This window comes from Conger conger, chromosome 3, assembly GCF_963514075.1.
Source record: "Conger conger chromosome 3, fConCon1.1, whole genome shotgun sequence".
Lineage (NCBI taxonomy): Eukaryota > Metazoa > Chordata > Actinopteri > Anguilliformes > Congridae > Conger > Conger conger.
In genome coordinates this window covers 60,592,536-60,620,381 of record NC_083762.1, presented here as the reverse complement: position 1 = coordinate 60,620,381, position 27,846 = coordinate 60,592,536, and the positions used below count along the sequence as shown (strand labels likewise).

Here is a 27,846-nt window from a genome sequence, read left to right as displayed (position 1 = left end):
TATCTGTGTACCACATTATTATAGTAAGTGCATTCTGAAATAATTTGGTTTCAAATACATTTTTTAACGAATCGCAACCTCATTTGCATGCAAGAAAGTTGTCAGCTTCAATCTTTGAAATGCAAAATATATCTAATTTCTATATTTTATCATGGAGCTTTTTATGTTTAATAAATTACAAATAAGATCCTCCAAGACATTGCTTTTAATTACCTAAAAGCTGAAAAAACACACATTTAAAATCTTAAATCACTACCTGCAAGGTTATTAGCACTTTGCAAATATTTGCCTGGATTGGTTCTTTAATCAACAACAAGTTATATAGAAAGCTTAATAATAATAATAATAATAATAATAATAATAATAATAATAATAATAAAGTAATAATATTTTTTATAATAATTAAATAAAACACAATCAAGAACATTTTAGACATTGAATGTGTGATTATGGGCCAGTGCTTAATAATGCAACAAGGTAACACAATAGAGTTTGAATCAATTGTTAACCACAATATGTTTTTTAAACAGCAAAGCGCAATTTTTAAGATAGGTGAACCCTATAGGTAAAGTATCTCATAGCATAAACAATTCCTGTGATTGATTGAGCTCCATGAAGGCTCTTTGCATACCAACATAATATTTTAATGAGGCCAAGTTAAAGTGGACAGTAGTTATATTTTACATCATGTATATATTTTATGCCTAAACCAAATGTAAATCTTAAGTATTGCACTAATACATGTTTATTAATTTTTAAAGAATGTGTATCACTATGAACTTTCAACTTATGCGAAATGTGTGCACTGTAAGTATGTGTGGAAGTGTGTTGTTGTACCTGTGTTTAGTCAAACACCCAGAGGGGATCCCTTCTCAGCTTTAATGGTTTGGTGCCATAGCAAGACATTAATCACCTTAGAAACTAAATAGGTGGCTAAAACAGTGGTCTTAACTGCTGGGACTCTTCAATAATGCCCATATTGAGCCATTTAGATTTTCTTTTTCTTACATTTTTAAAAAATTCAGGTCATAATCTGATTGAAAATAATCTCTTTGACTTCTACCATTATAAGTAAAGGTTGCTTTCACTGTTTACCTAGGTCCATTTCTGTAAAATCTGAGCATATTATTTTTTAACATTCCTCCATGCAGAACTTCAGTTCAGATCATGTGTTTTACTTTAAGTCTGGAGACTGAGATGGCCACTGCAGAAGATGGTTATTGTTTTTGATGTATGTTTGGAGTCATTGTCCTACTCGACAATCTACCTATGACTCTGACTCCTAGCAGAGGCAACCAGAGTTTCTGCCAGGATTTCCTGGTACTTTGTTGAATTCATTGTGCCATTGATCTTAAATAGTGCCCCTGATCCACTGGCAGCAAAACATTTCCAAAACATAAATGACTCACCCATTCTATTTTGATGGTGTGTATGACCAAAATTTAACATTTTGGACTCATCAGACCATAGCACTCTCTCCAAGTCATGTTCTTCGTCAGTAAGGGCAGTCTTTCTGTCATTTTATGTTTTTTTTTTACTTGGTGACCCCAAAACACAACCATCTCTAAAATTCTTAAACTGCGATCCTTGGGTTACTTATGGCCACCCTCATCTTTCTTACCATCCCTGGGGATAATATGCACTTGCAACCTCTTCCTGGCAAGTTTGCAACCATTCATTATTTGACATCGATCATTATCCACGTTGTGTATTACATATATGCAGCCTTTTTTCTCCGTTTTCATTAAGGGTACCAATCATTTTCACGCTGTAACTGCTGCTAATTATAGCGTGGTTCAAGGTAAGCTGATTGAAAAATGACCATTTCCCCCAAAATATCGGCACCGTCTTATTCGTTTACCACGTGAATGACGGTTTTAAGTGAACAGATAACAAAATATAGCTGCTAGTACAGGGGTGAAAAGGCTCACAGAGCTTCTCAATAATCTCTTGCTGTGTGTTGGAGAACACACGGCCTTTCATCATAGGCAGTTAAGGTTCACCGTGCAGTAAGTGAACCAGGTTGAATAACACTTGGTATGATTCCAAACTGTATGGATGGAGAGGAAAGGTGAATGTGAATTCAAACTATAAAGGATAATCAAAACTAGAACTGTATGCGCCAGACGTTACTAACTTCTACCAAATGCTTATCTGCAAATGAGCAATAAGTTTGTAATTTGGAATTGGCAGCTGGGGAAAGGGTTTGATTTTTATCAGAGCCCATTTTGCTATTTCCTGAACTCGCAGCCAAAGGACGTCAGAATTAATTTAGCCCACTTTAACATTTTTCCTTAGATGTTATGCATATTAAAGTGATCTCTTTTCCAGTGATACTACATAAATATATTTAAAAAATCCTTAATGTTGCTGGACTGCTGAAGATCAGTATAATGGCACAAATCAAGTTCCCACATCCAATTTTGGACATCTTCCAATGGAATATATCATCCTTCCACTATACTGTATAACAAGGCCCTCGTTTATATTAGAACCACTAGAGGCCCATTGCGGAGATTAGCAGGCGGGGTCATCGGTGTTAAAAGGTAGAAGAAGGTGTGCATCAGCAGTTAGCGCTGACCCCGAATGCTCTCGAAAAACGGAAAAACCCCAATGGATTCCGAAAGACAGCAAGCGCAGCAAATGCTCGGGAGCTGTATGTTTGAAGGAAAAATAGAAATAAAAAAAGGAAAAACAAATGGCAAACACAGCAGCTTCTCAATCCTCGGCTATTGGGTCTTGGGCTGAGAGAAAGATGTTGTCTGAGGAGAAGTAATCTAGCCTGAGAATTCGGGCCTGATAGATGTAAATAACGATGTACTCACCATCTGGCCTGAGAGGGGTCTGTCCAGTTTGTGCCTGGCTGCAGTGGACGAATAATTAATGGATGCCGTCCGTTGTACAGGCAACGAAGATTGAAAAAAATGAGGTTTTAATCTGACAGTGGCCTCTTGGTTGGGGCCAAATAAAACCTTCAAAGAAAGTGACAGGCCACTCTGTTTGCTGAAAACTGCTAATTATCTGCTTCTTTCATGGAGAAATTGGGGTTGAAACCAGTCAAAGAAGTACAACAAACTTAAAATGGATGGAACTTCTTCCTAGTTTTCTCTGACTTCTCTGAACTGTGGAGGACAGTGAATTGGCTTGAGATAGTCCCCTGATTTAGGGCATACACTCTGAAATATACACACATCAGGGACAGAGGTGGACCGAAAGTCTGAAATGTTTCAAAGAGATTAAATATTTTCAGAACTTTTTCAGAAGCCAACTGGCTGCTAGTGGATCCTTGCATCTGGATGCAAAGCCAGAAGTGCTCCTTACCGTTCTTCACCTGAGATAAACGGGGTTCTTCAGCTGTACTGTATATCATAGTTTGGGTCAGACTGACCAGTGAGATGGAGATGATTGATGGTTGCTAATTCGAGGCCTTTTCACAAACATCAGCAAGAATAAGCTGCTCCAGTTTATTCAGTGAGGGGAGCACAGAGATTGGTGTTTGGAGCGTTAATAACATGTGAGCTTGTTCATGCCGTCACCACTGTGCTCACAGGCACCCTTCCATACGTGTTGAAATACCGCAGAGCTTCAGTTAGAGCTCGCCGTGAATTACTTGGTCTGAGAAACCTCATTTCCCTCAGGTTATCTTGATGCAAATGAAAGCAGTGTTACCTTTGGCAGACAAGACCTTTTCTCCAAAGGGTAAGGCTGGAGGAACAGGAGACTCTTCTGCGGTCTCTTTCATGTCTTTCAGTACAGTGGGAAAATGAGCTGTGATAATTTGCCACGTGGAGTCTCGCTACGTGAACTGAGCACCGCCCTTTTGGCACACAAGGGGTTTCACTTGGCAGTTCCTTGTCAAGTTCTTATTCATGTCTCTAAGGGAGGGGTGTCCATTGGGGTGAGATAAAAACGTGAGTAGTAATAGGTAAGTATTAGAAAGTAGCAGAACTTTTTTGTCTTTAATTTAGCAGTTGGTATTTGATTAGAACTATATTCAAGAGGGCTTTAATTGCCGTCCAACAGGTGGAGAGTACTATTCCACTGTATGGTGGAAGTGTTTGCATAATATATTTTACAATCATCTAATAAAATAATATAATAATATCTAATAATATAGGACAAAGTAAAATAACACATCTCTTCCAATTCTTGCAATTAATCTTGCACTCTGATAATCCCTAATGCATGGGAGAAAGTCCCAATCATGGAACAAAAAACAAAAAAATTAATAAACAAATAAATTATAACTCAGAAAAGAAGTTGAGACGTATTCCGCTGGGAATCACCTTTGGCAAGGGGTAAGCCCTGTGCCTTCCATGACAGACCACGTTCTGTCTGTGTGCAGTTTTGCAAACCTGGCAACCCAATGCCTACGAGGGCATCTGCTGCCTGCTTCAATGCCAGGTCACAGGGCACTTGCGATTACCCGTCTCGGTGGTTCAAAGTGAGCACTTGACTGGGTTGTGCCAAGGGAGGGTGGAGGGGGGGTGGGGGGTTGGGTGGCTTTGGAGGGGTTCTGGCCAGTTCCTCAATCAGAAAGGCCCAAATGGCAACTCGTCCTTTTGAGGCACTGTTCTAGTGCACGGACAGGCCCCGCAGTCTGGTATCGGGCTGTGCCAGTACCGACTGCGGCCAGCCAGGCAGCCCCCCAGGACTAATCACGAAAGTCCGCCTGCTGAAACTGTACGTGAAGCATCTTCCTCTGACTCCTGTTTGTGTGAGTCTGACTTGTTGACTGTATTGTCATGAGAAGTTGACTTCACTTGTTGAGGAGGAGAGCACACACTTTTCTAAATCAAGAGAAGAAGTCATTATACTCTTCTGAATCAATATCGGCAGTTGCTGCAATGAGAATTGATGAATACAATTGGACGTTCCAGATTTTGTTTTCAATTGCATTCTGTCTGGCCATTAGCTTGTATGCAATGGCTATGGGTCCTGGTTGGCCATTAGGGCTCACCCGTTTCCGTTGCTTGAAGTGTCAAGAGGCATGAAATAATTTTCTCCGGAGTTGCTGAATGTGGTGGACTATTTAACCCAAGGTTGAACAGCAAGCTCAAAACTATGATAGAAATAAGTAATTCAGCTGCCCGCAGAACTGTGATGTGCTCCATACAGCACATCCTATGCTCATTACATATTCATTAGAGAGAAAGAGTCAAGTTTAGTTGTTTTCTTTAAATAATCTGTATTAATCCTACTGAAATGCAAGCGTGCCAGTCTAGCAAATATAGCCTAAATGAGTGTTCCTGGAAGATATCAACATCCTCCTGCCACCAACTCACATCGACCCACCAATCCCCAGTCCAAAAAAAAGAAGAGTGAAACATATTAAACCGTGCAAACATCTGTTCTGCAAATTGGAAAAAGGCATGTGACCGAATGCTCTGTCCAAATCCTCGATGCTCTTACTGTAAGGCTAAAGCCAAGATTTACTCTCAGCGATTATCAGCCTATCGCAAAAACACTTAAGTGTGATGAGCATCTGGTGTGGGCCCTTCATGTAGTCTAACCTTTGCTGGCTTCCCAGTGCTTCAGTAGGTCAGGTAAGGGCAAGAATCAGGGGGAAGGTGGATGTCAGGGGTTGAAGAGCTAAATGAACAGGGAATGACGTGCTCTGAAAATCTACACTGGCTGTCGAACCACACCTGATCACACCTGGGTCAAATACATGAATTGATTGATCTTGCCTGGTGCAACTGAGCCAACCAGGAGGACCAGAAGGCAGGGCTTGCACTTAGGTTCAAACACACCAGACAAGCTCAGTAAAGCATAGAAAATTATTTGAATCAAAAACAATCATGTAACTGACATAAGTATTCTGTCAGAGACCAGAACACTGAACCCATGAGTGAGACCACAGAAGTTAACGTTAAAGTCTTTATTAACTTAATATGAGAATATATGAGACAAGCAGGGGTCGATTTCCAGCGGACAATTGTAACAGATATCAGGCAGTTTGAAAACGCCTGATATCTGTATCAAGGCAAAGGGATGGTACACAAGCAAACGGGTTCAGTAGGGATAATCCAATACATGGTTGATGTCACAAGCAAAGGGTTAATAACACTCTAGCAGTCCAAACAAAAGGAGAATCCAGGTTTAAGGCGGAGGTTTAATACTAAACAGGTCGAAACAGAAGTAAATCAGAAAATACCGCTGGAGAGTATGATCAGGACACAAAATCTGGAAATGAAAGACAGAAACAAAGGGGTTTAAATACACGTAGCTAAACTAGACACAGGTGGAGTCAATGACAGTAGACAGGAAGGAAGTACAAATAAGGAGTGGGAAGGCGGAGACAAATAAGGAGTGGGAAGGCGGAGACAAACAAATGAATGGAACAACCAGGAAACAGACTACAGTGAGCACAGAGCGTAACAATAAATGAAGGACATAGACAAAAAATGAAAATAGAAAACACAGAACCTGACAGTCTGTACCTGATTATACATTCAAATGTCTTAACATCCATATGTAAATGGCACAAGAATAGATTATATCTATAATAGATATTCAAAAAGAAAAATGTCCTTGGTGTGGACTCGGCAAGCACTTTTTCCAAATATTTCCTTTCCATAAAATTCTAGATTCAGTTTGAATCCAATTTCAAGAGATTATTATTAAATGATAATTAGAACTGTTAGGGAAACAGCGGTAGGTGCCCTTAATAATATTATTTAAGTAAAAAGAGCTAGGGCTTTGCGGCTAAACTCAGTATATGCTGTGTGTTTGTACTGTAGCTCTTAATCCTTAAGATCTAAAACATGACACGTGCACCTTGTCATTACACTGTGATTAAACGTTCCTTTTTTGCCCAGGTTTTATTATGTTTAGGTGAGAAAGTACTATAGATTGCAGAAAATGATTGCAGGAAGCGGACATGAGCAGCAAAGCTGCTGAATCTGCAATAAGCGATATTATAAATGTCTCGCAGGCTGAACGGACAGTAGGTCTCTCGATACCCCGTTACCTTTTAGCCTCTTGTTCCAATCCATCAAAGAGTAGTCAGCTCAGGATATTGCACAGCAAGGCATGGGCATAAATACAACTAACGTCAGTTCAATTCGGTCCGTTCATTCCACAAGTTCAGGTGAATTCAGTCCATTCACTTGCACCAGCACAGCTGAATACAACCAATCCAATCCACTTAGACTAGTACAGTTGATTTCAATATGTTCACTTCCTCCAGTTCAATTGAGTGCCACCATTTCTGTTTTTCTAACAGGTACAAATAACCTAGGGACAGCTAGTCTATGAGCGAAAAAACTTGAAATATGGTGATAGCAATTTTTGAAAATAACAATGTGAGATGAGATTGCGGACAGAAGTGAACTGTAATAACAGATACAGATAGTTTTCCTCTACCGAGCGATGTCTTTGGTCTTATTTGACATCATACGCATGCTGTATTGAGCTGCAGCAGTGGCCTGGCTTGTCTGGGTTCATTGTCATTTGGAACAGAAGCATCACTGTGCGCGGATAATCAAAGCTGGCAGCACCTACAGCTAGGTGCTCACTCAGGCAGAGAAGCCTGTCCGAGAGGCCCGCGTTCAGCTGGATTAATGTCATGCATTAATATTAATAACCCTAACACAGCAATAAAGACAGGAGAGTGAGGCTCAACAGAGAGGGATGTATTCCTGACAAAGAGTGACAGCTGAGAAATCTATCTCATATTCCCAAAACACAGGGAATTATTTCACATGTCTGTGGTGTTCTTTGTATGACTTATTTTTTTCAGAAAACCCAGGGAAAGTACTTAGGTGAAGAATTATAAATATACAAGTAAATAGCCCTTGAAATGCTGAATTATGTCCCGCTGGTGCATCCAGTCAAATGTTTGTTTTTTCTCATCCGCATTTTATAATCCGATAGCACAAAGTTTGTTTCCTTTTAATGGTGCATGATTCGTGCAAGTCCCAGGCATTGTTCCAGGCGTCCGGGAATAATGACGTGGGAAAAATCTGGAAGACTCTGCAGCGCATAACTCAGTTTACCGCGACAGTGACCCACGGAAAAGGAGCCTACTTAACTTCAGCATTTATTTCTTTAGAAACCAAAACAATATATTTTCACCCTTCATCGCCCGCTAACATAGCGCAGCGTTTTTTGCCGGTTATTCCCCATTTGTATACATTAGCGGCACAAATGGGAGGCCGTGACAGTTATTCATGGTCTGGGAGCGCGCTCAGAACTGCTCGCCGCTACCTCGCGGAAAAAAACAAAAAAACGAGGGGATATGAAAAAGACAGAGAGGAAAAAAAACCCTGCACTCAGCACCTCTGAGCTGTTGTGAGGTGAGACACGACTTTTTGATTTATCACAAGTAATGGTCTCCAGAAGGTACAATTTTCTACATAGCTGTCAATAATAATTCATCGCGATTTCCCTGCCAGACGTACAAAAGTGCAGGATTCCCTCTGTAAAGTAATCGTGATAAATGTTGCGGCCGACTTGTTGCAGGTAGGCACTTCAAGAACCATTATGATTACTTGGTCCTTGCTGGATGATAATGGATGCTACACTATACCTCTCTGTATTGCAGTAATCACTGATCTGGGCAGAGATAGAGGTGGCTGGTGAGGCAGCGTGGTTTGTCATTTGGGGCTGGGAATCGCTGACTCGAGCTGTTGTGCGTTAACAGGTTCAGGTTTCCGCCTTAGTGGCAGACCCACGTTCGGTAGTTCATTTTTTAATGGTGCTGTGGGTTGTGATTTATCAGGTTCCCTGTCATTCCCTCACCTGGAAAGAAACATAAATTTCAAAACGGATTCATGAAATTCACACACACACACACACACAACGGTTTTGCTGGTCGTCAAATTACAATACGTACAATTCCTTAAAGACAATGTAAGTGATTCATCATCTCCATGCTCGAAGAAGAGATAGATAGAATAGGCCCTGCAGGCCAGGAGGGCTTCTGCTGTTCTTATGTACCTGATAGTCAAGGGCAGGAAGGCAATAGCTATTCAGAGGGCCCCTAGAGGTGGGGTATGTATGTATGTATGTGTGTGTGTGTGTGTGTGTGTGTGTGTGTGTGTGTGTGTGTGTGTGTGTGTGTGTGTGTGTGTGTGTGTGTGTGTGTGTGTGTGTGTGTGTGTGTGTGTGTGTGTGTGTGTGTGTGCATGCCGGGGGCCCTTTCTCATGTTTTAACCGTGCACAAATACTTTCTTGAGCCATCTCTGCTGATAGTTAATAATTAAAGTCACCAATTGACTAGAAATCCCACTTACTGTACCTGCTGTCCCTGGTACTGTCAGTCTGAATTTGTCCCTCATTAGAGGGGACTGAAAACCAGCAGTACTACTGGCATCCAGGGGCTATAATTCTGGTCTAAGGGAACAATATTTTGAATACACACAATGGCATTGGATGGATGAATGCTGATAATGAAAATCGTGGTGTGATATCGGTGTTAATATTTTCAGTGTGATTTTCTTAACAGAAACAAAGGACGATAAACAGCGGGTGCAAGCCGTGAAGAAGCTGGTACAGCAGCTACCAAAGCCCAACCACGACACAATGAAACTTCTCTTCACACACCTGCAGAAGTAAGTGCAAAACCCAAATACTGTTGCTGCTCATGACACGCAACATTTCAGCGCTACGTAGATGCTTTTATCCAGAGCGACCTACGCAGAAGAATGATTTTATATTTACATACAATACATTTACAGTGTAAGGCTGGATACTTTACTAATGTTATTGCTCAAAGGTTACAATACCAGCTCCCTGTCTGGGAACTAAACCCACAAACATTGCGTTAAAAGCCCAGTTCCCTCGCCATTATACTACACTGCCACGACAAGACTAAAACTACTTTACCTGTATGTTCTGAACCACCTACAGTATATACCAAATACACAGAACACGGAACACGGAACAGAAATCACAGTGAAATAATGCAGTGCAGTGCTATATTATAAGATATTATAAGTATACTTTTCATCGAAGCAACCCTGAGCACTTCACAAAAAAGATTAAAATGAAATGTAAAAAATCTGTTTGGGCTTAAAGTCAAAGCACACAGCAGAGAACAAAATGTTCGCCTGAAAAAAGCCCCAAGCTAGTTGCTGAAGTGGTGAGGGGCATGGAACATATACAGTAGATGCACATGCACTGCGTATTATAAACACATAGTACAGTGTGTGTGAAATCCAGCACGCCACCTCACTAGTATTCCCCAAAAGAAATGGACAGTCTTTATATTTCTAAATTTCAATTTTGTAGCCATTCACCTCATAATATGAAAACATTATATTTACTTCCTTAACTAAGGTGCGCTCCCCTATGTTCTACTGCTGTCTGTGCATGACAGTTTTGAGCATGCGTGTGCTCACATACCCTTCTGCTTAAACACGTTTGATCTCAAAAACTCTCTAAAGACCATTAACAACACTCATGTATCACTGCACAATAGCGTGTCGCACGGCCCGGTTCCTCCAGCGCCGGCTGTATTTGTGTACATTTTTATAATCTTATCTGCAGACTACTACTACTGAGAAAACTAATTAACTTGTTTCTTTGAACTGGTGGTTCACAAACCTCCGCTGCTTTGTTCCAGCTTCTATTTCCAGCCCTTTGAAAATCAGGGATATAACTTTTTAAAGATCAGCCCTATTTCAGAACCTGGGGAGCGCCGCTAATTAATTAAGCGTGGCGACCGTTCCCGACCCGGGGAGCGGGCGGATACGAAAAGCGCGATACGGAGAAGCCCTCGCCTCAAACCCGGGCGACTGTAAACAATGGGACGGCCGTGTCGACTTGCATTAGATCTCACTTCTTCAGATGCGGCCGCTCTCTAAGTTCTCTTTTAATTACGCTCGCGTGAAAGCCGTAATTGGTTAGCGTAAACTCTGATGCCGGAGACAGCGAGACGAATCGCGTGAAATTACGGGAAATTTCATGAAGTTCTCGTGAAAGGTTGATTAGTTGAAGAGGGGAAAGGTACTGGTGTCTCCTGTTTGAACATTCTTTGAACTTTGAACTCTTTCGACTGCCGCTGCGGAGTTGATGAGCTGAGGGATACTTAGACGCCGATCATCGCTCTGATGCTTAATGTAACTGGCTGGATTCACATTCAATGCCTTTGTGTGGCACCATTGCTGCCCTAGCCGAGGCACATACATTATCCTTAATCACATAGTCATTCGTAGTGTTAACGAATATCATATCAAGTCACCTTGGACAGGAGTATCTGCTGAGTAAATTAATGTTGTGATGCTCGGTGTAAGGTACTCCAGAGGACCTACAAGGTGCAAGGTGGAGCTGTTACCAGGGCTAGGCAGGATACTCCTATTCTTAGATTAGGGCTCCATTTTTGCGCCCCTGAAAGGTTTGTTTCCAACAAAGCCTCGGACAATTGCGATGTCATAAATACGATGTCATCCTAACTCCTTAGCTATCATTAGCCATTATCGGTTTAATTATTATTGTCCCATGTATATCACCACACATTAAAATGAATGCAGTGATAATGTTTGTCAGTAACTGTGGAATTAAGGTGCATAACGTGTCACCTCGAAAGACATGACGTGCTTCCTGTGTGTTTCTTGCCTTGCAATTTGCATATGATTAACAACAGAATAATACAACAGTGAAGTCAACAATACCTGTGGTCAAAGAGTTGCTATCCTTGTGTGATAATTATTTTCCTTCATTGCATGTTAAGATGTAAATTGGAGCGATAATTACCTAGAGGCAAAATAAATCCAGAACTCCCAAGTCCTTTACACATTTTAATTGCACTGATTTGAATCTAATTCACCGGCTATTGACCCTTAAACCTCATGTAATAGTAATCCATAATAGCACAACTCTAAGGAGACAGAGAGAGTCATGACCATCCTGTAATAAAATCCCTCTAATTCGCTGAAGTTAAAGGTCACGGGGGATCAAAAACTCTCCAGGGCGTTTTAGATAAATATCCCTGACTCGATTGATATATTCAAATAATCCTAACAATAGGCCCATCGATAAGGCTGAAATTACATGTGGAGATTACATGGCTTTTCTACAGAGTTGCTTAACCTTAAAAAAATTGCCTGGGGGCTGTTTGCAGTTACTGTTGGTCAGCAAGCTTGTGGAGCCTGTGAAGTTTGTAGAACCACCAACCCTGCCCTGTTTGATTTAGTTAACGTCCACGGTTCACAGTTCTTGGCTGTGACTCTATCGATAATAGGCTTTTTATTATTCTATCGGAACCATCCGGCTTGCCAAAACAGTTCCCGTCCTCCATTTTACATTTCTACATTCTAAATAGTTCTGCTTAGAAAATCGAAAATTTGGGTCAGCCGTGACCTCAAAAGAGCCTGAAGCATTGAATGCAAAAAATGGAAGCCAGTTCCTTCAGCAACGACGCATGTTTATGTGAACAAAAACGTTTATACTGCGGTTTTCACTTCTTGGTCCATACTCTGGGTGTCCTCCGGTGCCAGAATAACGTTTTGCCATTATTTTGCGCCCCGAAGAATGCAGAACAAAGCAATTGAAGTGAAACCATCAGTCACAGTACAGTGATGAAACTCTCTCCTTGCTGTAGAGCCCATTTTAGATTACCGTTACTGCCGCCGCAGAGTTGATGCATTGTGGGATTGTTTACAGCATGAGCTGATAAATCTATGAATCTCCCTGATACATATTACATCTGGGAAGTTCTTACCACTGGCAGTCCTGGGCACCATCCCCCACAGGAGGCAAACGGGACTGAAAATATAAACTGCTCCCGGATTGTTCCAGAGAAAACAAAACCCTGGAGACCCAAGGGGAGGGGTTGGCTGGATGTACGGGTCACTTCGTAATTACATTCGCATTAATTGTCACATCCAAGAAAGAGCTTTCCCTCATTTCCTCATTTTCAAAACGCATCTTGTCTTTTCCAATATAACGTCATCTCGAACTCCGGTTCTACATGCATTGCATGTTAAATGATTGCTTTTGTTGGAGAACAATTACATCGTTTTCGAGTACAAAGGGATGACATCATTAGCTAAATACGTGATATTTTCACATCTGAAAACCTGAACACGAAAGCCAGAATCAACCTTTGACTGCATGACAACCTGTGCTGTGGATGCTCCAGCAGGTCAAAGAAAACGAAACCACTCGTACAAATAGAAACCACTCGTACAACAAAAAGAAAAAGAAAAGTTCTGAGAGGTGTCGTGACACCCACGAGGGAGCTTCCTAATGTACAAAATCAAGGACAACTCAAGCTATGTTTTGAAACAGCTGGTAGCTGGTTGACTTAACTTAAACACTGGAATTTAATGCAATAACAAAATGCCAGCTTCACCAGCTTTGAGTCGCATTCCACCTGACCAGAGAATGCCTATGGATTTTAAAGCTCTGTTCCTGAACCATCCCAGCTGCTGATTGTTTGCAGTATTGAGGGCATAAGCACTCCTCAATGAACCACAGGACACACACCCCTCTCTCAAACACGGATGCGTGTAAAATAAAGAAATGGAGAAATATATAATAAGCGGTTCTCGTTTTGTCTCTGGTGTCAATGGACACAAATGGCATAGTGGTCAGTGGGTCACCAACTAATTGATCGCCAAAATCAAAACTTTCTATTTTTACCGCATGATGTCTACGACACTGCTCCATCTCCCATCCGTTGCTTGTGAACAATCATATTAAGAAACGTAAATATACTGTATAGGGTATACTATACCTAACTATTTAGCTGGCTATAACATTGCAACACTTATTAGACAAGATATATTAAGCATGCCTTCATAATAGCAAAAAAAAAAGCATATAAACATGCAGAAAAATATTCATGCCTTTGATAAAATGGAGAGTGTTCCTTTATTGTAGGAAAACAATAACTAAACATTACACTTATCAGGTACACTTTAGTGGCAAGAAAAGGCAAGTTTTGCTGGGCTGAATGGCCTGCTCCTGTCATTATGTTGTGTTATATGTTATGTTAAAAGGGCTGGACGTCACCTGTGCAGACATCGCACCCTTGGGAAAATTATTTCCGGTGGGAGACTGACTGATCAACCGAGCGAGGGAGAGGGTGGGGGGGGCTGTTCAATCTGTGACCAGGGGGCGGGGCGGGAGGGATTGGGGTGGGGGGGGTGCAGTTACGACCTCACTTTTCACTTTTCGGTTCCTTAATCCGCGATTGTCCGTCAATTCCTGTCCTTCAAATACTGGATAACGCACATTTCTAAACTTCACTTTGCCTTTGGTGCACATCACTGTTTTGGGGCAGAATTCTACGCACTCATGGGTATCAGTGAGCAGGTGCTGAATTCAGCGAGTCCTGGAACCTTCCGGGAGAGGTAGGATGCCTGCGTGTGGCTCAGAACAGAGAACTCTCCGCGTAAGGCCCTGTTACCGTATCTGCGCTTTCTCACGGGCGGACGTGACAGCGTATTAATCCGCCAGCTTCCAGGGCCCGGCGCTCTGTTTCCCCGGTCCGTATTGGCCGGGCCTGGCAGGATCCGCGGGCCATGTGGCAAACTCCTTCTCCCCGGGGACATTTACCCTCTCGCCATGTTGCATTTACCTCCCGCGCAGGTGGTCCCACTGCCCCCAGATGACTCATTTCGGGACCTTAGCCGGCCCGCACCGCGGATCGTACCCTTTGGCATGCGCGAGATGGGGGGGGACGGGGAGGGGGTGGGGGGGGGTTAGCGTCTGTTTGGCAAAGCCTGCCAGGCTCTCCATTACTCAGATTGTTAACTAATCAAACCGCGGCTGTTGTTGTTGTTGTGTTTCTCGGATGTTCCAAGCGATGTAATCCTGGGTTTCGAGCGGAAGCACTGCACACCTCAAATGGAGACGATGATAATCCTTATAAAAGAGGCATGGCTTGGGGAAGAAGACACTTGTGGATAAATGTCATAGTCTGGCACGTGGCCAGTACCTTGAACGAGAAGGATCTCATTGACCTATTTTAGTTTTGCTGCTTTGTTCTAGAGGAAGTGTTATTCCAAATCCAGGTTTCTCACAAATCGTGTTCCTTCTTCGTCTCTAAATCCAGGTTTCTCACCAATCGCGTTCCTTCTTTATCTTCAGATCCAGGTTTTTCACCAATCACGTTCCTTCTTCATCTCTAAATCCAGGTTTCTCACCAATCACGGTCCTTCTTTGTCTTAAGACCCAGGTTTCTCACCAATCATGTTACTTCTTTGTCTTCAAATCCAGGATTCTCACCAATCACTTTCCTTGTTTGTCAAAGGAAAAGTCATTGAAGCAACATGTACTCTACTGTTTTACAGGACTGTCAACAGGGAAAGTCAGGGACTCTGGGCACCACACCCAAATATACATGTGCTCTCGTTTTTCCCCTGCAACGCTCCACCATCACTCTCTCTTCCTCTGCCTCTCTCTTCAGAGAGTGCCTAATTAAGAAACTGACTGGTTTTGTTGATGTTTTTCATATGAATTACTCTCTGAACCACACCAAATTAAAATCATCTGTGGATGTGAAATGCTTAATTTTTTCCTGTTTCTCAAGCTCTGGAGGGCATATGTTCAAATGATGAGGAGGATCTTTCAGTTATATTTGATTTAACCATCTAGTAGCAATGTGATTCTTTTATCCCTGTGTTTTTTCAGTATTTGGCTTATGTGTTATTTAGTCCTCCCACCATCAGGTGTCATCACTGAGTGTACAATGCAGCAGTCATGTTATTAAGGCAGAAAGTTTGATTGACAGGCTTAAGTAGAGTAACATATACTGAAGAATAACATATAAGGAATGAATATCTGCTTTTGACATTGAAACAATTCAGTTCCCCTCCCAACTCAACTGCCTAAAGACTAGTCATTTTGATAGCAGATAGCTCTTGTAATGGATATATTCTGTGAAAGGGGTCCAATGCTTTAAAAAATAATAATAATAACCTTGTGAAAATATTCAATTGGATTTTCTTGGGGTTTTGTTTTTATCATACTGACACCCTCCAATATTACAAAAATTTGAGAAAAAACTTGAGATGCAAATAGCAAGTTAAAATTAAGGTAGTCAAACAAATTATTATTAATAATCATTATTTTATACATTGCTGCTCTTTTCTTTTTTCATTGTTTCAGTACTTTTAAAATTATATAAATTATGATGAATGGCTGCTGCTTTATTCATGATTGACATAAACATAACAGACATTGGTGCATCTCACAGAACCTGTTGTCAAACTTATTCTCAAAATAAATATTCTGCAAAGAAAATAAATGACAAGTGTGACATTTACAGTAAATATATGGTAGTCTTCCTTGATGAATCTTGAGAAATACAGATTTCAATGAGAAAAATGGTGGATTCCTTCAGCTGTTTCTATGCCATCCAGACGTTGGATCGATGCATCGTCAAAAAGCCACAAAGCCCTCAGGCAGTAGGCCAGCACAGAGTGTTTACTCTGCGGCGGTGCATCTCTACAAAACTGTCAATCTAAGAGTGAAATATAACCCAAATGTACAGCAAAAGTGGTGTTATATGTTTGTCTAAATAATACAGTAGTGTTTCAATTTCCACTGCGTTTGACATAACTGCTTTTTTTAGAAGATGCAATTGGAAGGAGGCTTATGAAAGGTGAGAGGTCGCTGTGACTAAAGGACTAAAAGTTTCAGAAAAGTGCTGTTGGTTGTGACTGCCATTGCACTTCTTGTGCTATGGAGAATGGTCATTAGCCCCCATTAGCTTCCTGTGAAAATAAACATAAAAATTAATAAGTGGATAGGCTACAGAAGACCAAACAAGTGTATTAAATACCTAATAAAGTGCTCACTGAGTGTATATTTATTCAGCCAGTGTAATTAAGCATTGTTACATGCAGTTGTGCTAATAAATGTTAGTAATTATAAACTGTAATTCCATATTTGAACACATGTTGGTCTGCATTGTAATAAATAGTGGATTCAAAAAATATTTCTTAATAAGCAGACCCCTGTGCCACTACTGTTGGAACTGGCATGATGTTCTGAATTTGAATGCAGATTAAGTTGGACACGTTCTTTGGACACGTCAACAAGACGTACCCCAACTAATCTATGTATATACAAACATCTGGAAGTCAGCCTGTGGCCAAACCTGGGGAAGGACCTGGGTCTGCATGGAGGAAACCCAAAATGAGTCTGCTTGTTTCAGTTCTGCTTGCGCATATTCATGCATGCACATAATGTCAGAAAATAGCAGCAAACTCCCCTGTTTTCAAGCGAATCATAAAACGAAGTTTTCCATTGTTCACTTTAAAGAGAAGAGGGGGTAAAAAAAACCTGCATAAAAAGATCATTTCAATAAAGAGGTCTATTTATACGCCCTGGCACCCGAATGTCGCAGCACGAGTCTCTGAAGCTTGTCTTTAAATGTCCTTTGTTGTGGCTTAACTTTGTGGAGCCGGTCTTCTTTATTCCTGATCCGCATTGCCTGGATTCAATAAGCGCTTGTATATCCATATTGTGATGATGTGGTCAAGGAAACCAGATTTCCTAAGTGTACCTTCGCGTTTCGACTTTGCTATTTATTCCTTCTCTCGTGGGTGTTTTTGGGAGTGGCGTTCATTTTTTCTCATTTTTTTCTTTCTTAATTCACCACATTGGTTTCTCGAAGGTCTGCGCGTTATGTTTTTGTTCGTCTGTTCGAAGTGCCTCTCTCCGAACCTTTCGGAAAATAAACCCTGCAACCTTCGGAGGCAGCCAGGGGTAGGGAGTGAGTCAAAGCAGGAGGCCCGGAGTGGAAATCTCTCCGCAAGCGAAAAAAGTCCCTGCTTTTTGTTGCCTTTTGGTTTTCATCTGGATGGCAATATCAGCGAGTGCTCTGGAGGAGTACAAAGGCAGCCCGCTATGAGAAATTATACACACATTTTGAGAGGGGATTAGGGTTGTTTGGTCTATATCCGTCAGGTAAAATGAACCCTGGATTTAGAGTGTAATTGCCGGGGTTTGGTCGCTGTTGGAGGGAACCCTGTAATCGGGTGCGTCACGTTAGAAGCGAACCCTGTTTCTGGGGCTTTACCGCCAGCGAGCGCGCTAGGAGTTTCACAGAGGCAGCGATTCCTGGCTTTCTGTAGTGGATGTCTCTGATCCAGCTCACTTGGCTGTGGGGAGCTGAGCTTAGTTCAAAGCAGTAAAGAAAGAAACCGAGCCAAGATAATAGAATGTCAAACGTTAAGATAAATCATTCGCTGGCGCCAATTAGGGAAGTTCATTGGTGTTGATTGACAGGAGAGCTGAAATAATCCCATTGAAATTAATATATACATATGTGGTGTGAGAGAGAGAGAGTGTGTGTGTGTGTGTGTGTGTGTGTGTAAAGAAACTACATGTTTTTGTTTTTTGTACTTTAAAATTTGTGAAAATTTGTTCCAATATGAAATTGGCAGAGACGCCCCTCCTTTTACCACCGAGCCTTTTGCAGCCGTTGGCCAAGAGCATTGTGGCTGAATCACATGTCCTCCTCTGCTCTCTCTGTTTTAGCCAGTAACACTTTTACACCATATAGGCCATGCAATGCTACAGGCTACAGAGCTGGCAGCAAATATCTACCTGGCGATATCTGTTAGCCTGTGGGCTTCTGATAGGCTATTGGGAGGAGCCAATGTAGCTGTCATATTAGAAACCCGTGCTATCTTTAACTTCAAACCTTCTCAGTCAGATGACCTGGGTGAAATACATACTTGTTTTGGATGCATACTTTTCTATGCTTCACTGAGCTTGTCTGGTGGATTGGAGTCTGTGAAACACTGGTCCGCTTGGTTGGCTCAATTGAGGCAATTAAGCACATAAAAATATTTGAATCCAAAAGTAATTACTTACATTTGAACGAGGTCTGATTCATAGTCACAGACAATTAAAGACAGAACCAAATCTTGAGTCCCGGACTGTCGGTAGTCAGAGTTGAGCAGGTCATAAGACTGTACGTACAGCCTGTATTCGTGGAGACGGTGAAGCTCGACACATTTCCTGTAACCGGAGGGCACTGGGAGTGGTGACAGGAGCGCGGTGCGAGTGCCTGAGTGTCAACGTGTCCTTCACCGCCCCCTGAATTTATTACCCGTATCCCCAGGTCAAACAGACAGATTCCTGACCCTAATAGAGGAGCCCTGGGGGGGGAGGCATCGAACTCCTGCTCCTATATCCTGTTGTCTCTCTGGACAAAAATGAGATGCTAATTAATTAGCATTGGCATCTTTAGCGGTGCATGTCAGGTCCTATTTGGGATGTCAGTCTGTTATCTGATCAAACCGAGCGGCCCAATAATAGCACGAGCATTCAGGTCCTCAGTCCAGCCACTGCCACAAGCCATCTCTCTCTCTCTCTCTCTCTCTCTCTCTCTCTCTCTCTCTCTCTCTCTCTCTCTCTCTCTCTCTCTCTCTCTCTCTCTCTCTCTCTCTCTCTCTCTCTCTCTCTCTCTCTCTCTCTCTCTCTCTCTCTCTCTCTCTCTCTCTCTCTCTCTCTCTCTCTCTTCCTTGCTCTCACACTCTCTCTCTCTCTCTCTCTCTCTCTTCCTCGCTCTCTCTCTCACTCTCTCTTCCTCGCTCTCTCACACTCACTCTCTCATTCTCTCTCTCTCTCTCTCTCTTCCTCGCTCTCTCACTCACTCATGGTCTCCCTCTCCCTCGCTCTCTCTCACTCACAATATCTTCCTTGCTCTCTCTCTCTCACTGTCACTCTCACTTGCTCTCTTTCTCTCACTCGCTCTCTCTTCCTCACTCTCTAGAGCTCTCTCTCACACTCACTAACTCTCTCTCTCTTCCTGGCTCTCTCTCACTCGCTCTCTCTTCCTCTCTCCCTCCCCGTGTCACCGGCTTGTTTTTCTTCATTTTTCAGCTATACTGTAAATAATATGCTCACGTTCCATATTGATTGGAGTCCAGCAATTAAGGTGCTGCATACAACCTATAATAAATCAAGCATGCACTGATTCATCAAATCAGGCAATAAACAGTTCAAATTTCAATTTATTAATATAGGTCTTAAAGACCCATTGTGGTCATGATGACCATGATGATTGTTATTTTATTATCCAAATGTATTGATGATATATACCATTGCCTATAGGTGAACTAAATTGGAAAATCTATGTCATGAATCTTATTTACCTCCACATCTTTTGCAAAGGAGCTGAACGCATCACATTGTCCAAACTGCTGAAGGAGGAAGAAAAAGGGAAATATAGCTTCCACTGTGCTGGTGTTTAGTGTCTAATGATGAGCATATTTACTCTGTGATGTTGTGCTGCTCAATCAAATGTTAATCTAGAGTGTTAAAAATAACAGACATATAGTTCAAATATTACAATTATACACATGCTGTATATACGTAGCTGTATTAACATAATATTAAATAGCATGTGCAATAATGCTAATTACACATCCTGTACTGTAACAGTCAATTCTAGGTCAAAAGGCCTAAAATCACCCAAATATACAGTGCATTAAGTGCCAAAAGTACTTTGTACCACAAGCTCAATTCATCCATATATTAGGTTATGGTGTAGGTTGTTTAATTATTCATTCAGCCATTTGTGTCTTTTCAGTGCGGAAAGAATCAACTCCGCGCCAAAAGCGGGAAAGTGAGTGTTCAGGGCAGCCATCAATTTGGCCGTGTGACAACAATCCAGTCTTGTCTGGTCTCCAGAACTGTTAGAGGGAGGATTAAAAGTGTTGTTTTTTCCTGGAATAATCTTAACCTGATGGCTCATCTGCCATTTTATTATTGTCATTAAGTCTGACAAGGCCCGTCATTGGCACTGCCTCTCCACCTTACGAGGGAAAATGTAATTAACAGGAAAAGCGGCAAAATTTTCCTGTCAGAACCTTAACGCGGGAACAGATCCAGTCTACATTCTGTCTTTTTACTGACTTTACTTTCCATAGAAAAATGGGAAAGCCACTGAAGTTACACAACAATTACTCTTGCGACTGCTGAATGTGTAGTATATTAAGTGATAAATCCTTATTTCTTTCTCCTTGAGAAACATTTTTGCGCATTTCTACATGTGCAATGCCCAGTTGCTGTAGTTAGCCAGTTCTACAACTGCGGCGTTCACACCTCAGACCAGGAGAACGGTGGCCAGGCGCTGTTTTCATTGGGCCGTTCCGTCTGACTGAAGGCGGTCATGTGACTAAGCGACAGACTGGAGTTATGAGTCTAACTACTGGACCATTCTCTGCAAACTTTAGAGACAGTGAAAATCCCAGGAGATCAGCAGTTTATGAGATACTCAAACCACCCTGTCTAGCACCAACAATCATTCCACGGTCAAAGTCACTTCTTCCCCATTCTGACATTTGGTCTGAAAAACAGCTGAACCTCTTGAACCGCTTTTATGCATTTAGTTGCTGCCACATGATTGGCCGATTAAATATTTGCATAAACAAGCTGGTGTACAGGTCTACCTAATAAAGTGATCACTGAGTGTATTTTGATTGGTACTATTGGACATGATTCTGATGACTTGGCATCAGCTCTACTCGTTACCAAAACCTGTATTAATGCACTAATGTAAGCTGGTCTGGATGAGTGTGTCTGCTAAATGTCAATGTAAATGCACATACTATAGCCAGGCACATCACTGTATCAAGTGGCATTGTCTTAACTAGATACAGGAGCCATTCTCATGTTACTCACCCACCCCATCCCCTCCCCCCAACACTGGTCATAGCAGTGCACTTCATTTGACTGATTACAGGAGCCCGTGTTCCAGCTTCGGGTGGAGGTTTGCCACATCGATTGTGGTTATTGTAGTCTTTAGAAAAATGTTTCCACGGTAACTCCCACTTCACCGAGACAGGCGTATACAGAAACTCATAACTATGATCATTCCGCTCTGATCAAGTTATTGAAACCTTGTTCATATGAAAGACCATTTGAAATTGTTTTCCAGAAATTTCATACCGTCTCACGAAACAAATCTCCACCGCATGTTTTTTGGGGAAAGGAACCATTTTTCTTTTTTGAAAAGTACACACGCCACGTATCCACGTGAACACGGTACTCACTGAAAGGCGGAAATTTACGAGCTGTGCTTTTATGCGCTGTTCTCCGATAACATCACCAAGAGGTTTGATCACCACAACAAAGTCAACTGGGCTCAGTCCCATAAAGCACTGGACGCAATTAGCCGCTAAGAGGGCCGACTGGTATAAGTTTAGGGGGAAGACCCAATACTACTTTGCTGCTTTTAATCAGAATAGTTTGTCCCGGGCCCTGACAACTTGGACTGTAGCCCCCACCGCAAGCTTCTATTGTGTTCCAATTTCATCTGTAATGTTTCTAATGGTTTCTGGTGCCAGGCGCTGGCTCCCCTGACGAGCGAGTCCCTCTGTATTGGCTGTCGTTGTCTCCCAGCCAAGCCTCAGCTAAGTCAGAAATGTTCCAGCGCATTCTCCGCGCTCGGTCCAAGCCCCTAACTGCACCAGCCCTATTTATACAACGTATAATAAAGAATACCTTTTTGAGTTTCTGAAAGCAAAGCACCAAGTGATACAGGAACACATGTCGCCCTGCACGGAAAGGAACCGCATGGCGCTGTGTTGCTAAAGCCCCGTTTTCTTTCTGGGGTTTTCCGCGAAGAAGGGTCAAACAAGTGTAAAGCAGAGTCCGACACACGCGTGTCATTAACTCGTGAGAAGACACGCCACATATGGAGTTTCTTTTTTCTTCCAACGGTGATGCAATCCTAAATGCTAAGAAAAAAACTATAGAGTAAATGCTTCAGATAGATCACGTCGAAACTGGTATTCAGTGTTGATTTAAGGAAAATGGCTTACAGTCCCTGCATTCCTCAGGCAGACTTCTCAAATGTATTACTTTTTACCTCAAGCTTTACATTGGCAGAAGCGCGTTCGCATCAACAAATTGGTTCCTACAAGTCTGACCACATATAAGGTACATCTCTCAGCTTCATTTCACTCGAAAAACACCACGTTTTACAGTAAGCGCAAAATAAACCAAAGCATGTAGCTCAGAGCACACTTTGTTCTTGGCTTTCATCACGATTTCTGATCTTATTAATAGCTATTTTCCAATATTCTTCCCCCGGGCTTAAGCACCATTTTCTAGGCAGTCGTTCAAATTGCCCTCATTGATATGCTTATTCAGTAGCTTACTGCTGGTACAGCCACATAGTTCAAGACGACCTGTTAATCCATATATGTTCATCATCCTTAATAGCTCCACGTGTCGATGATCCTGAAAATTCGCTTTCAAATAACAACGTGGGCTAATTAACTGGACGAAAATAAAATAGCCAGGCTGGCAAGTTCTCTTATGGTGTAGACTCTCTTGTGATTGTGGTATTCACATAAAATGTTTCACGAGGGTCTGTTGTAAGTTTGTTTTTTTAACTGTGGTTATCCAGAGAATGTGTGTGTGTGTGTGTGTGTGTGTGTGTGTGTGTGTGTGTGAAGGTGCGTACTGTACGTACGTACGTGCTTGTGTGTGCGCTTTTTTTGCTTTGAGGACCAGAGAAAAGCCTGGCTTGTCTGCCACACACTTCATGTTTAGTCTGTATATAATCAATTCAGCATTTGTTACCCAAGAATGGGGACACACACAATTTGTTACGTATGTCATTTTATTGCAGTGTCTCCCTCAATCACCCCGTCGGGTTAACGAGCACGATTACAGAACACGTAATCAATCTGGAATGCCGGTCTGTTTTTTGCGCAAAAAAAAGCCTGCCGGCTTTGGTCATTTCGGGTACCAGAGTCGCACCCCACGCCCTATCGGCACGTTGCCATCGTGTGATGTGGTTAAAACGAGCTGGAGCGCAGAGCGTCAGTCTGAGTTTAGGGCTCGACCGCTGCCTGAGAGCTGAGAGAAATCTGGGACCTGTGGGGGGGGCGTGGGTACCGTGGTAACCGCGATGTCCGTTACTGTAGTAAAGCCATATTGTGAGAGGCACCAGAGCTCATTCCTGATGCTGCCGGTCCTGTAGTTAGCAGCTAAGCTCTCCTCTGAGCAGACCTAGGTCAAGTACGTAATTGTTTTGGATTCAAATACTTTTCTGGGCTTTACTGATCTTGCCTGGTGTATTGGAACCTAGGAAATACTCTCAAAAAGTGCAAACTGCCTTCTGATCCTATTGGTAATAGGTAATTTGGTATTGGTAGTCAAACTGAGAGGTTTTACTCTCAATGTTACTTCCTAGTAAAATAAACAAATTGAGGTTAATTGCACCAGGCAAGATCAATCGAGAACAGAGAAGTATTTGAGTCCAAAACAATTACATATTTGCCCCAGTTCTGCCTCTGAGAAACACATGCTTTTCAGGAAGCTTGACTCACATGCTTTCAGTACAACTCATTGTTATGCATCAGCGCCCACCTGGCGCACACATGTATGTTTATTAAAGAAATAAAAAGAAATAAAGGAAAAGAAACACAAAAGTTACAGGATTAGTTGGAAGCTCTAATGTATTCTTAATAAATAATTAAATCTTTACTCTTCCTGCTGGAAAGTTAGAGTATAAAGTTGTCTTTATTTATTATCAATCCTTTATAAATGAGTCATTTTAAAGGTATCACATCATTCATCATTCAGACTACAGTGTAATTTATTCTTAGCTGATGTTTCTGAAATGCAGCTCAAAAATGGTTGAAGTGACATTTGTACGGCCGCATGGAACATATGACTTGTAGCGTCACTTAATTTTTATACGATAAAAAACACATCTGGATTGTGTCAGTACCGCTTAGGACAAAAGCCTTGCATTTCCCTGTAAATATTTTGCTGGAATGTTACGGCTAATATCTGAAGTTTATTCTGTCTCCTTCAGTAGGATAAATTATGTATTCTTCTGAATCTTGAGTCTTAAAAGGTGTCTTAAAATGCATACAGATGTTGTTAGTTGGAAGATATATGATTGGTATCTGTGTTTCACTGTATACATTGTCAAGGCTTTACTTTTTCAGTCATAACATCTGCACCTCTCCAAGAATGAAAAGCCCTCATAGATGTTTTGAGCTAGATTAAATAATATTGTCAGTTTAAGATTAAAAAGGTTATCAAAGACTCCATCTCTACTTTTGTAATAAAGCCCCTGCTTGTCAAATGATTTTGGGGGGTGTTCTGTTTTTCTTGAACAGGATATGTGAGGTCACCAAAAAAGAAACAAGCTACTGAACTGACTAATAGCATCTTAATCATACTATGCACCCCCATGGACATTTGGCTACTGAGACCTATTACACAACAGAAAAGGGGAATTGGGATAGCACCACACAACCACAGAACAAAATGAAAAGCCACTACTCACTTTACAGACTTGACACAATTTCAGAAGCCACTGTAATTCTGTGTTGTTCAGATTACAATTTGTATTACCGTCCTTAATAGCATTTGAAATCTTGATTCTTTTTCTTTCAGGATCCTCACCAAGTCCTTGAAGAACCGGATGTCAACACAGGGAATCGGGATTGTGTTTGGCCCAACGCTCATGTGGCCAGAATTGGATTCTGGGAATTTGGCGTTCAACATGGTGTACCAGAATCAGATTGTAGAGTTCATACTCATCGAAAGTTCAGCAATCTTCGGACCTGCGGGGAAGTAGTACAAGAGTACATTAAATCAATACAAGGGAAGATGACACATATCCAAGTATGCAGCATGTACAGCATAGTGTTGTAATGGTAGTTCAAGAAGATTAGTTTGTCAGATACTGTATGTTCAATTTCCTCATTTACCTTAACAAAGGTGCCTTTGGAACAAAGGGTCTTATCCAAAGTGTAAGATAATTCAGAAATAATACGCTATTTTTTCCCCCCTTTCATTTTCTATTTGTGCATTTTGAATTATTAGAAATGATTAAAGCAAGGAAAACATATCCACAATGTCATGGTAATTATCAGGGAAATCGCTCCTTTACTGTGGAGGAGAGTGAATTGCTCTCATAATTAAATCACTCAGGAACAGAAATGAGATACAGGTTTTAATGTTCTGTAAATATCCCATTAACTGGAGTTTTAAACGCAGGAGAGGAAGGCATTTCCAGAGTCCTTGCTTAGCCTTTCAGTCCCACAAACCTTCACAAAGTGGTCTGCCATCGCTTCAGTATTTTTCTGCCCATGATGTAGAGGAGAAAAGCCAGGTTAGATACTGTAGCCATATCATATCCTCAGGCTCCAGACATATTGTAAATCAGTAGTAAGTTCCTTTAAAATGCCATTTTCTGTAGAATGCCTAAGTTGCTGAGCCAGTTGTCAACACTGTATTTTTCTGTTTGTTTACAGTTACGCTTTGAGTGGCTTGTACTTAATTTACAAAGTAGTACTGTTTTCGCTGGATAGCATTTTGCCAATTTTGACGGTTTACATGTTACATTTAGTGAGTTTTGTACCACATCTGTTTGCAGTGAGAATCTTGGACTATGTGGAATATGTGAATAAAGACTTTATTCTGTTCTATTGCTTCGCTTTGCATAAAAGACCAAAATTAATGATGCTTATCAATGCTAGCCTGTTGGAAATTGGATCTTGATGTATTGTATTCAAAACTTCTCTGAATACAACATAATAGAGGGACACCGTAGAAAATGCTGGCTAACCTTTGATTTATGGTGTTCAGCCTTTACACTGCTGACAGCACAAACGGTACTCAAAACGCAGTAAATCTGATGGGCTCATTAAAAAAGGTCTATTTGATGCCGTTTCCAAGCATGCCGACACAGCGTTCATGGGGTTTTCCATATTACATCTCTCCTGGGGCATTCTGGGATACCTCACTATCTAGCATGCTGCTGCAGAGGTTGACGTAAACATGCAGAAGTTTAGTTTGGAAGATGACTGAGAACCACAGTTTTTTAAAGAGCACAATTAAGGTTATTTCTGGAGGTGAAAGCAGCGGTGTTTCCATGACTTTTGTTCGTATTCCTTCATAAAAGCCTCTTGGCCAAAATATCCACGGATCTGTCTCCCCTCTCAACCAGTGCACTCCCTGAAATAAAAAGCCCAACCGTAGCTGAAGTTGAATTACCAGATTGTGATAGATATGTGCTCTTCTTTGCCAAAGGAAGTCTAAATCACCACTTTAAAAGCTAGGCTTGCTTCCTCCCACCACATTAATACTAATGTCATTTAGAAGCCCTACTTCTGTGGTCATTCTGGATCAATGAGAGCCAAGTTCAGCTACAGTACAGACTTACTGTTTACAAGTAGAGAGAACAGATTCTATGTCAGTGAAATAAGTGGCTTAACATTGACAGTCCTGATTGTCAAAAATGCAGTGTCTTCCAAAACAGTGCTATTTAGAAAAAGCCTAACTTGCACTGTGTTCCTCCACTGTATTTTTCAGTTTCCTACGAAGTTTTAAAATAAATGGCAGGACTGCTGGCTTTGTTGGTAGGACTATTGCAATATATTAATGTTTTTTTTTTGATCATTTACACATTTTAGGTCCCTTGTTTTACCACCACTTCAGTTTGTGGCTAAACTTAGCCAAATGATTTTAAATTATGGTAGAGCGTGAGAGCACTGTATTTCAACAAATCAAAGTATGCAAGTTTTAGATTGTTCATCACTATGAATGGCTATCGTACCAAATTAATTAACAATTACCCTAATTGCGCTCCTGTTAGAGACTAAAACTATAGCCTGTTGAAATGCCGTGTTGACAATGTTCTATAACCAAGTACCGTAAATCCTCAAATTGTGGCCTTTTATTTACTTAGGCTGCACAAAGCACAGGCCTTTATTTGGGGCAGGCTTGTATTCGAGGCAGGCCTTTATCAGGCTTCTGTTGTATAATTTTATTCTTAGAAATAAAGTAAAAGGCTACACTTAAAGTGGGCCAACACTGTTCAACACCTGTAACCGTTCAGAAATCAATTGGTGTAGGCTAATCAGGAAACACCGTTTGGTAAGTCATAGTGTCAGTCTT

The 27,846-nt window shown here is 41.5% G+C and overlaps 1 protein-coding gene across 3 annotated transcripts in view; it reads left to right on the top strand.

Annotated features, from left to right (window-relative positions):
- Nucleotides 1-26,373, top strand: part of arhgap15 (Rho GTPase activating protein 15) — a 126,215-nt gene extending 99,842 nt beyond the window's left edge. For all 3 annotated transcript variants that reach the window (XM_061236772.1, XM_061236773.1, XM_061236771.1), the window contains 2 exons: nucleotides 9,452-9,557; nucleotides 25,339-26,373. In XM_061236772.1, the coding sequence (XP_061092756.1) occupies nucleotides 9,452-9,557; nucleotides 25,339-25,522 (290 nt within the window). In that variant the 3' untranslated portion in view covers nucleotides 25,523-26,373. The remainder of the gene's footprint in view (nucleotides 1-9,451; nucleotides 9,558-25,338) is intronic.
- Nucleotides 26,374-27,846: the final 1,473 nt, after the last annotated feature.